This window comes from Agrilus planipennis, unplaced genomic scaffold (genome assembly GCF_000699045.2).
Source record: "Agrilus planipennis isolate EAB-ADULT unplaced genomic scaffold, Apla_2.0 scaffold310, whole genome shotgun sequence".
In the NCBI taxonomy this organism is placed as follows: domain Eukaryota; kingdom Metazoa; phylum Arthropoda; class Insecta; order Coleoptera; family Buprestidae; genus Agrilus; species Agrilus planipennis.
The window spans coordinates 49368-61391 of NW_020439246.1; the positions used below are offsets into that span (position 1 = coordinate 49368).

At 35.1% G+C, this 12024-nt stretch overlaps 1 protein-coding gene across 1 annotated transcript in view; it reads left to right on the plus strand.

Annotated features, from left to right (window-relative positions):
- Positions 1 to 2714: 2714 nt before the first annotated feature.
- The window catches only part of LOC108741628 (centaurin-gamma-1A), a 217469-nt gene continuing 208159 nt past the window's right edge, over positions 2715 to 12024 (plus strand). Inside the window, exon 1 of the mRNA XM_018476488.2 lies at positions 2715 to 3134. Within this exon, the coding sequence (XP_018331990.1) occupies positions 2960 to 3134 (175 nt within the window). The 5' untranslated portion in view covers positions 2715 to 2959. The remainder of the gene's footprint in view (positions 3135 to 12024) is intronic.

Consider the following 12024-nt stretch of genomic DNA (forward strand, 5'->3'; position numbering starts at 1 on the left):
TCTACTTTTTCTAATATGTCTCTAACTGGAACTCCATGCATGGGAAGCTGCCCTACCGATATGGTTCGCATTTCCCGAAAACTAGAACATCTTACATCCTTAACTATTTGTGAACAGTAATCTAATCTAGGTCAACCTTCACTCCACTTAACTTATGTTTCTGCTGTTTCTAATATGTCTATAACTGGCCCTCCATGCATGGTAAGGTGCCCTACCCATATGCGTAATACTTAAAAGCGTCGGAATTACCATCATCATCATAGTGTTGTCATTCTATGACTGGTTAGACACGCACCTCCACTCTTTCCTATCCTGGGCTAACCTTCACATTTCTCGAAAACTAGAACATCCCACATCCTTAACTCTTTGTGAACAGTAATCTTAACAAGATCTACCTCTACTTCACTTAACTCCTGTTTCTTCTTTTTCTAGTATGTCTCTAACTGGCCTTTCGTGTCTAAGAAGGTTCCCTACCCTAATACTTAAAAGGTCATCATCATCATCATGGGGTCATCAATCCTAAGACTTGTCAGACACGCACCTCCACTCTTTCCTAACCTGGGCTAATCTTCGCATTTCCCGAAAACTGGAACAGAATAGTAATCTAATCTAGATCTATCTCAACTCCACTTAACTCCTGCTTCTACTTTTTCTAATATGTCTCTAACTGGCCCTCCATTCATGGGAAGCTGCCCTACCGATATGCTTCGCATTTCCCGAAAACTAGACATCCTACATCCTTAACTCTTTGTGAACAGTAATCTTATCTAGATCTACCTCTACTTCACTTAATTCCTGTTTATGCTTTTTCTAATATGTCTCTAACTGACCCTTCATGCCTGAGAATTTGTTCTACCAACGTATCCCGTCTATTTCTAATTGACTTTCATAACGCCCTCTGTTCTCCTAATACATACCATGATATAAAAAATTTATTTATGTTCAATGGTTGAGGTTACAACAAAACACTCAAAACCAGATGACCACGACAGCACTTTTGTCGTGAACTGAACATCTTCCGTCAAAACTGGAGTGGAATAATACCATCATTAAGTTACTGCTTACCACGAGGCGAAATCTTTCATACCAAAGCTGATCGAACTTGTTCCGTTTGAATGTTATAGCAATTCAAGACTAGGTACATAAATTTAGAGCCGAAAGTTTTCATCCAATGTGCTTAATTTTAATTCGTAATAATTGAAGATCAGAAAGTCGAAGAAATTGACGTAGACATGTGTCCAAATATTCTTGCTTAGTCACTAGACAAACTGTGCAAAATGCTTTTCTTCGACAGCTACACAGGCATCACGTCCAAAAATCATTGATTGTTACATTCGCCCAAAAATTCCGGGACAAACTAAACGAAAACTGCAGTCTCATAACAAAATCAATGTGGAATGCACAAGATCGTTAAGATGATCCTATAGGAAAAAGTCTAATGGATTGCAATCTGAAGAACGCGGTGGCCACGCTACTGACCCCCTCCCTCAACCTATTTTGTTACTCCAACTATTCCCATAATTAATACAGTATTCCTCAGCAACAAAACTAAAGTAGGCTAAGGAACCCTCATGAATAAACCATAACTGAAGTTGTGTTTCCAGTAGAACGTTTTCAAGTAAATGAGGATGATCATTTTGAAGAAAATTTCTTTAATTTGTCCATTTAATTCATTTGTTAACTCCTGAAGTATTGATTTCTAAATACATGACCGTGGAACTTTTTTGGCTTGTTGATTTCATAGATCATGCCACTGTAAAAGTTTCTGACAGTTTTAATATTGCTGATTCCAATCTCGGATGTTGCAGGCCATAATTTACTTAGTGAAATGTCATCGTAAACTACTTTTATGTCTATGAAGACCATGAGAATCTCCAGATTTCTGGTCAGTCCTTCCAGTAATTGTTTTAAACAAAACGAATCTGCCAGCACGGAATCCATTCTTTTTTTCTTCTACCTCAAATTGATGCACTATGCGGTTTTTAATTATTTTACCATGCAGTCTTAAAGCTGAGTTTGCACCACTTATCATCGTCATCATCAATCTCTCCTAAAATCGGTAGATGCGCACCTCCACTCTTTCCTATTCTGAATTAATCTTCGCATTTCCCTAAAACTGGAGCATCTCACACCCTTAACAGTAATCTAATCTAAGTCTACCTACACTCCTCCTAACTTCTGTTTCTACTGTTAGTGTCTCTAACTAGCCCTTCATGCCTGAGAAGGTGTCCTACATATAAATGAGAAGTCAAATTTGTTTGTTTCTTATTTATATGTAAGGCTTGAAAGTCCTTCCATTAGTAGAGAGAAACTACAACTCCTGAATAATATATCATATATTTCATTTTGATAAAAATAAGTTTTCATTTCGAAATTTCAATAGTTCTTATTAAACTGGAAGGTGTATCCTTATTCAGAATAACTTTATTGTTATTTCTGTTTTGAAATACACCCCTATAAATCGCTGTATATATAAAACAATTGTTTTTAATTTATTTAAAAGTGCCATTTGTCCTCTTCTAATTTTAAATACATACATCAATTCATGATTATTCTGCATTGTTGGTTGCCTACGTGGGAACATTATTTTGTTACCATTAGCTATCGTTATAGCAGAGAACAGTAAGTATGTTCGTTTCTCTGGATAGTTAACATCATTTCCGTAAGAGGACACACAACACTAGTCGGATTCCTCAATGCAGTCGGATTGGTGGGAGTGTTTAGTGTTACTCGTTCTAACCTATTCGTTACAATGTTTTTATGGTGAAAATGTCAAAAGTGTAATCGTTCCGCGAATGAATTTAAAATGCTGTTAGTGTATGCTTCGTAATTACATGCCAATTTTAATTGTTATTCGTTAAGTTTATGTTCGTCTTCAACAAAAGTGAGTGAACGTTATTGTAGAACTTAAATGTTTATATTGTTTGTGTTGTGGTATTAGTTAGGACTTTTAAACAATATGAACTCGCGGGTGCATGTGCAATCGTTTTTTAACAATTCTTTGGCTATTAGACAGGAAATTCAACGATTCGAAAGTGTTCATCCTTCGATTTATGCCATTTACGATTTGATCGACCTAATACCTGATGGTCCAGTGGCCCAGCAAATACGAGACCACGTAGTCTGTATCGAAGGTAAGTCTTTTGCGGAGAAAGTAGATTACGGCATAGATGTAACAATAAATGTTGCAGTAAGCAAAACGAAGAAGAGTTGTTTGAAGTTTTATGCTCGATCGCATACCGGTTTTTCTTTATTTACTTGAACTATATACCGACCACGAGGTAGGTAGGTAGGTACCTATTTACCTGAAGAGCTGCTTCTTGCTGGCAGGTAGCACCTTCAAGTAAACAGACCTCTAGTCAGTTGCTTCCTATTGTGTAACATCCAAAAAAATTCCAAGAACGCTACTCTTTCACAGACTGGTTCTTTTTTTTTTTTTCAATACGAAATCCATGACGAATTGTATTTTCTCGGAAAATTTGTTCTGCAGATTGTTGATCTTTTGCAAAAAGCTGCACCGTGAAATAAGCACTATGTATCGAAAAAGCGTTCAGGCGTTCTAAACAATAGAAACATTGTATATTTCATTGTTTATTACGATTATTCGGAACACTCTTTATCTATACGTAAGATATAAACAATAAAGATAAAAAGTTAGTGAAGGTGAACGACTCGAGTGTGCAGCAAGGTCCCCCAAAAAGATTTGACAAAAAGATTGCTTGCCAATAAAGGAATGCAATTTTAAATTTAATTAACAGTACCTAAATAACAATGAACCAACATCGATTTATTAGTATGTCCCTAATACTGTTATTAATTGATAGTTTTTAAGTATCCTTAATAAAATGTTGCGTTTGATTGTTGTAAAAAAAAAGAATATTAAGTAAACAAGAAAACAACAGCTTTGCAAATCACTACCTGTCTCAGTATGGATGTAAATAATCTACGGCATCATTACTATAATTAGCTAGATAAGGCAATTGTCTAAACCGTTCCTCTATCGTCATACTGAATTAGCTAATTGTAACTTAGAGTTTTGTTCGTTTTAGGGTATACAAAGCAATTCAGATATTGCGTAGTTAGATATCTACAACGGATGGTAGGTATCTACGTATTTATGGTAGATCCATGTCATAGGTATCTACTAGGTATATATGTTCAGTAGAATTTATTAGAATTTTAATTAATGTCACACATTATAATATGAAAATGCAAACGTAAATATGAAGTCAATTAGCGTGAACTAATGATAGTCGATTTGAGTCACATATAGATGCTAAATAATCAATCGTCTTGTTATTGTGTGCTTATACCATGCCTGGACATTCTCATCAGTAACGACATGTGATTAGGTGCCAATGTCATATCAGTCTGAAAATTATTTCCAAAAAAATAAAATTTCAGAGTGCTAACTTCATGGCTTATACTTTTATCAGAGAAAGAAGAGTTCTGATACCTAACAAGGAAATAAAAACAGTTTCTGATAATTTTTGCAGAGCTTTCAAAAAAATTTTTGCGCGAAAAATTTCTTTTTTCATGATTTGCCCGGAGTCCTAAACGGTCCCTATAAAACTGTATGGAATAGCCCTTTTGTATTTTCGCCAGAACTCGATTGTTCAGAAATTAATTAAAAACTAGGGTCACTAAAGATTGATGTAGTAGTTCGTGATCCGAAAATATATTAACGGCGAATTTGAGCTAATCACTAATACATGCAGTAGTTTTGAGCAGAACTACCCCAGGTTGTGTACTTTTCACTCATAGAACTCTGGGGTAGTAGTAATTTTTCAAACGAAAACGGGACATTTGTCAAATTACATGCCTAAAAATGACTCTATTGAGTCGCAAATTATGGCTAGAACTACAACTGTCTGAATATATATCACAAATTCGGAAATGTTTTCCACCCCAGGGGTGCAGGAGATTTTTCGACCGGAAACGGGATATTTAGCGAGCTACAAACCTAAGAATTAGTGTCTCTTACTGCAGGTCTCACTTGAACTACTATGAATAGGTATTCACAATCCCGGAACTCTTTTTTTTTCATCCTAAGTACCCCGCGGTGCTATGGCCATTTAGGCTGAATGCGCACAACTTCAAAAACGATACAGCTATTATTAGGTTCCTAGACAGTACAGAACTAACAAGGAAATTCAAAATTGTTGATTTTTAAGGGTAACAACTTTCTGGCGATCTAAATTATCAATTTTCACTCGTGTAATATAAAAAGAAATGTTTAATTTCTATGTTCGATGTACATTTTGCTATACCTCGATAGAGATTTCAATTTTGTTTCTAAAGAATTATACTGACCTTCTGGCCTTGTTTTTCCAATAGTTTAATACATCTTTATATGGATGTTGCCTGAAATTTCTCTTAAAAATATATTTTCCCAAATGTTGTATCTAAAACTACTAAAGCTACATTTATAAAAAAAAAAATAGAATTTCGGGAAATTTACCCAGTACTAGTTGCTAAATAATCAAGGTATAAGCCGTTTTTTTTTTAATTCACGATTTTCTATTCGGTGGCAAGAAACACCATGAACAGAATTCCTAATTAATGTTTTTTATGTTTTGCTTTTGAAAATCCATTTGAGAAATAAATAAATTCATGTGTGCCTTAATTTTTCTATAAAATAACTAATCAACAAGTTGACATTTAACGTTGTCGCAAGTTGACCTTTAATATTTTTGAAGAATACTTAGACACCATTTACAGCAAGCAAGAGAATTGCTGAAAAACTGGATTCGGCTGCTTTATTGTTTACAATTTGTAGTTCTTTGACTGCGTATATTATACGCAGCGAATTAAAAGTAAATAACAAAGATATACACGTAAAATATTTCCTGTAATTAGTTAAACAAAAAACGCTAGGTATATGTTCCATGAATTAATTGAGAAAATGTGGCAGGAATTGCGTTTCGGTTTTTACAATGATATGGGACATTCGAGAATATTCCTAAACATTCCAGAATATTCCGGGTTGTTCCCTAACGTTAAAACTCATGATTGATCTTACTATACATGCCCTCACGAATAGGTATCTCCACCCATACAAAAAGAAGCTACGAATGGTCGACAAAGTTCCGGAATACTCCATAACATTCTAGAGTGTTCTGGGATATTCTCGAACATTTCAGAATGTTCAAATGACCACCTAAATATCTACAAACTGCAATTATTTTGTAAAATTAAATGTGGAGGTAGTTATACCATTGTTTACAACGGTTCATTGAACTCACACTGTTGTGATCATTAGGAAATCCCTTAATATAAATTCACTCATTTCACAATCTGCTGTTACATAATTATTAAAGTCGCAATTAAGCAACAGATATCCTGCAATATTACACTTTATTTTTCAATTTCTTCCACCGATCCATTTGCATACCTGTTGAAAATGTTTTCGAATCATCCGTTGCAACAACCTCATGGCAAGTGAGCGTAATTTAATGAAAAGTAGGCTGGTTTACGTTTGTACACGTATACAGACACGTTCATAATACACGAATAAAAGCGTAAGTAAAGTAGAAGGCATTTTAGATCGTTAGTTTGTCACATATTCTGTACCTTGTCGTGTTACAAGGGGACAACACGGTTCATAATATTTTTAAGCTTACAAAAGGAAGAATATGACCACATGGTGTTATTTTTTTCTTGTGGCCGTATTCGTCGAATCGAACCTTAGAGTTGGATTATGCGCCAGAGGTAGACTGCATAAGTACTTACTAAAACAGCACCTCAGATGGTCGTCAATCCCGAGATTGATCCTGAGTCAATCTTCGTTGTCTTCTTCTTCTAGGCATATCCCACTTCTAGTTGGGATTGGTTCCTTAAGATATCGTTTGTGGGTCATCCTAGGATCTATCTATTATCAGTGTCAAGCTCCTTCTTAATGATTGACATCATGTGTCATTGGATTTTCCTCATGACATGGTCTTTCCAATACAGACGTGAATCCTTCAATTTGTCTGGCATTGGTCTAACGTTGAAACTCCGTAGGATGTATTAGTCTGTCACTTTGTCTAGCATTGTGGTCCCTGCTAACAACCTAAGCATCCTCATCCAGTAGATTGTTACTTTTTGGTAAGGATGCAGAGCATGCAGTCATGGATTGGCATTCGAACATCGTAGAATATGTCTGTCAGATCTCTCATTTTTTTCCAAGCCGTGTTTGTGCGGTGTATGATATCGGTTGCTATATTGGCATCTTAGATAGAATAGAATTAAAAGTAGTGCAGCTTAAGATGCAGCTTTATTGTGTGAGTATACTTCATTTACTTTCTCTAGCGATGTGCCCCTTCCAATGTCTTGGATGCGCGCTGGTAAAATCGTAGGTAGGGAGAAAAAAGCTCATTATACTCTCGACTCTTGTTTATTAAACAGACTTTTTCATACAGTACCTGCCAAAAGTTTTTTTCCATTATGAGTAGTAGTTCGAGTCGAAAACAAGCGTTAAAGCCTTTAATATGTCTTCAAATATAAATAAACATCTCATTGATATTTTCAGCAGTAAATGGTACCAAAACAGCACATTTGAGCAATGCAATTGTAATGGATAAAATGGTCAATTTTTCCGTGCAGTACTGTACGGATTATACGCTCCTCACCGATGAAGAGTTTGGCCGAGAGTCTCCTTCCTTTTCTGGCCTAGTGCTGTTCTTTTTTACTTTGCGCCGGTCAAACTGAAGGTCACATCGCTATAGAAAGTAAACGAAGTATACGTTCGTTTGAATCGGAGCAGTTACCGTTGAAGAGGTACATTTTCTTTCTCTCTGCTGATCTTTAGACTTGTTTTCCAACGAGGATATCCATTTTTCTGAGATTATTTGTAAGGCAAGCGATCAGGGAGCAATTTGCTGTATTGTAGTCGTCAGATAGTTCATAATGAGATTGAAAAGAAGGGGACTGAATGCCCATCCTTCATAAACTGTTACATTCATTTGAAACTCCTTCTTTATTCCTACAGATACGTCGTCCTACAGGATCGCAGGGTTTTGCCAAATCAATAGACTTTAGACGCTATCAAATTCGTTTTCAAAATCTATAAATACTGTGTGCAGATCAATCTTTATATTTCCCAAAAAGTAGAACATCCCAAATCCCTATTCTCTAACAGTAATCGAAAATAGGTCTTCTTCTCTCTTTACCTTTGTTTCAGCTATTATATTATGTAATATGTCTCTAATTATCTCTTAATGCCTCAGAGATTATTATTTGGGGAATATTTTAAGTAACTATTAAAATGCTTTCCTGTTTATGACTGACTTTTTCCTCTCGCATCTTGTACACCGAGTGTAATACAAGTATGATGAAAAACGCCGGAACCAAAACACTTTTCACTGTATGTACACATATTTTTATAATGTTGCTGTTTTGCATGTCCCTCCTCGCCTGACCATTGACATGTGTTAATTGTTCGCGAATTCCGTGTATGTATTTAGGTACTTCTGTCCTCATTCTCGTACAATTTTACCGGTACATTTACATAAATATTAACTGGATCTTCTCATTCGTTAACAGTATATCTATTGTAAAAATGAACAACATAAACCAAATTAGTTATTTTTTTTTTGTATTTCAACCTGTTACATAGAAAAAAGGGTGGAAGAACTACTAGGGAAAGATCAATTTGGGTTTAGAAGAAATAGAGGAACGCGGGAGGTCATTGTAGCTTTACGGGTAACAATAGAGAAAACGATAGAAGAAGGTAAGAGGGCGTACATAGGATTTGTAGATTACGAAAAAGCTTTTGACAATGTTAAATGGGACAAGATGTTAAATATACTTAAAAATGTAGGGATTAGATACAAGGATAGAAGAGTGATACTTAGTTTGTATAAAGAGCAAAAGGCAGTTATAGAGCTGGGGTTATAACCTAGAGAAGTAAATATTAGGAAGGGAGTCAAACAGGGATGCACATTCTACACTGTTACCGCTACTTTTTAATCTGTACATCGAAGACGCGATCAACATCATTAAAGACAGTACAACTGTAGGGATAGATATACAGGAGAAAAGATTAGTATGCTTAGATTTGCATATATATATGATATATATTGTACGAAAATATATAAAAGTAAAACAAAAATACCGTTATGCAAGGGAAGAAAAAGTAGGAAGAGCGAATATAAAGGTAGGAGACGAATAATTAGAGGAAGCTGATTTCAGGTATCTAGGAAATCAGATAAGTCAGGACGGAAAGAGAAGTAACGGTCACTTCTATGCTCGCAAACAGTTAATTTAGAAATTCGAAAAAGATTGTTAAAGGTGTATGCCTGGAGCGCGGCGCTGTACGGGTGTGAAACATGAACGGTGGCCGATGACAGGCGAATGATGAGGATCGTGGATAGAAAAGGTTTAATGAAATTGTATTAGAAAGATTAGGAGAAGTGAAGGACTCTATGGAAGTCAATAATAAATAGGCGAGATAGGTTGGTAGGAAACCCTAATGAAAGTCTAGTCAAACATATTAGAGGCAGAAACGGGAGTTACAAGGAGTAGAGGTAGACCTGGATTATATTAAATAGTTAAGGATGTGGGATGTTCTAGTTTTAAGGAAATGCGAAGATTAGCTCAGGATAGGAAGGAGTGGAGGTACGTGTTCAACCAGTCTTATAACCGACGATCTTATGATATTATTATCATCAGATTATACCTGTTGCATACCTTTTTATTACTAATAATGGTTGAATTGAACTAAATCTTAAACATATGTTATACACTCGTAGGCAATAGCTCCTTCCTTTTATATTCTTGTCTGTCTTTGCTCTATTTTCTTCTCATTTTGCTTGGATGTGCTTCATTCAATCTATACTTTAATTCATTTCGGCCTCAGTCAATTCTGTCTTTGTTGTTGAACAATTATTATCTTTTACATGTTTTCAGGTTACCTTTTCCCAATTGCATACTCTGCATTTTCTTCTTTATTTAGCCAGTACCTATCTGATTTCCATTCATTAGAGCATCTAGATTTTGCTATCACCTTGTCTTGTTTTTCTTTCCTTAACCCTAGAGTGGGCGCGTCTTTTTGCGAAACGCTAGTAGGCGCGTAGGAAGTATTTTGCCGCCCCCTTTTCTTTGACCATTTTAACTAGTAATACAGCAATTTAATCATTTTTTCTTTCAGGATTTAAATAATATACTAATAAGTAATAATAAATCNTATTATTAGGTTCCTAGACAGTACAGAACTAACAAGGAAATTCAAAATTGTTGATTTTTAAGGGTAACAACTTTCTGGCGATCTAAATTATCAATTTTCACTCGTGTAATATAAAAAGAAATGTTTAATTTCTATGTTCGATGTACATTTTGCTATACCTCGATAGAGATTTCAATTTTGTTTCTAAAGAATTATACTGACCTTCTGGCCTTGTTTTTCCAATAGTTTAATACATCTTTATATGGATGTTGCCTGAAATTTCTCTTAAAAATATATTTTCCCAAATGTTGTATCTAAAACTACTAAAGCTACATTTATAAAAAAAAAAATAGAATTTCGGGAAATTTACCCAGTACTAGTTGCTAAATAATCAAGGTATAAGCCGTTTTTTTTTTAATTCACGATTTTCTATTCGGTGGCAAGAAACACCATGAACAGAATTCCTAATTAATGTTTTTTATGTTTTGCTTTTGAAAATCCATTTGAGAAATAAATAAATTCATGTGTGCCTTAATTTTTCTATAAAATAACTAATCAACAAGTTGACATTTAACGTTGTCGCAAGTTGACCTTTAATATTTTTGAAGAATACTTAGACACCATTTACAGCAAGCAAGAGAATTGCTGAAAAACTGGATTCGGCTGCTTTATTGTTTACAATTTGTAGTTCTTTGACTGCGTATATTATACGCAGCGAATTAAAAGTAAATAACAAAGATATACACGTAAAATATTTCCTGTAATTAGTTAAACAAAAAACGCTAGGTATATGTTCCATGAATTAATTGAGAAAATGTGGCAGGAATTGCGTTTCGGTTTTTACAATGATATGGGACATTCGAGAATATTCCTAAACATTCCAGAATATTCCGGGTTGTTCCCTAACGTTAAAACTCATGATTGATCTTACTATACATGCCCTCACGAATAGGTATCTCCACCCATACAAAAAGAAGCTACGAATGGTCGACAAAGTTCCGGAATACTCCATAACATTCTAGAGTGTTCTGGGATATTCTCGAACATTTCAGAATGTTCAAATGACCACCTAAATATCTACAAACTGCAATTATTTTGTAAAATTAAATGTGGAGGTAGTTATACCATTGTTTACAACGGTTCATTGAACTCACACTGTTGTGATCATTAGGAAATCCCTTAATATAAATTCACTCATTTCACAATCTGCTGTTACATAATTATTAAAGTCGCAATTAAGCAACAGATATCCTGCAATATTACACTTTATTTTTCAATTTCTTCCACCGATCCATTTGCATACCTGTTGAAAATGTTTTCGAATCATCCGTTGCAACAACCTCATGGCAAGTGAGCGTAATTTAATGAAAAGTAGGCTGGTTTACGTTTGTACACGTATACAGACACGTTCATAATACACGAATAAAAGCGTAAGTAAAGTAGAAGGCATTTTAGATCGTTAGTTTGTCACATATTCTGTACCTTGTCGTGTTACAAGGGGACAACACGGTTCATAATATTTTTAAGCTTACAAAAGGAAGAATATGACCACATGGTGTTATTTTTTTCTTGTGGCCGTATTCGTCGAATCGAACCTTAGAGTTGGATTATGCGCCAGAGGTAGACTGCATAAGTACTTACTAAAACAGCACCTCAGATGGTCGTCAATCCCGAGATTGATCCTGAGTCAATCTTCGTTGTCTTCTTCTTCTAGGCATATCCCACTTCTAGTTGGGATTGGTTCCTTAAGATATCGTTTGTGGGTCATCCTAGGATCTATCTATTATCAGTGTCAAGCTCCTTCTTAATGATTGACATCATGTGTCATTGGATTTTCCTCATGACATGGTCTTTCCAATACAGACGTGAATCCTTCA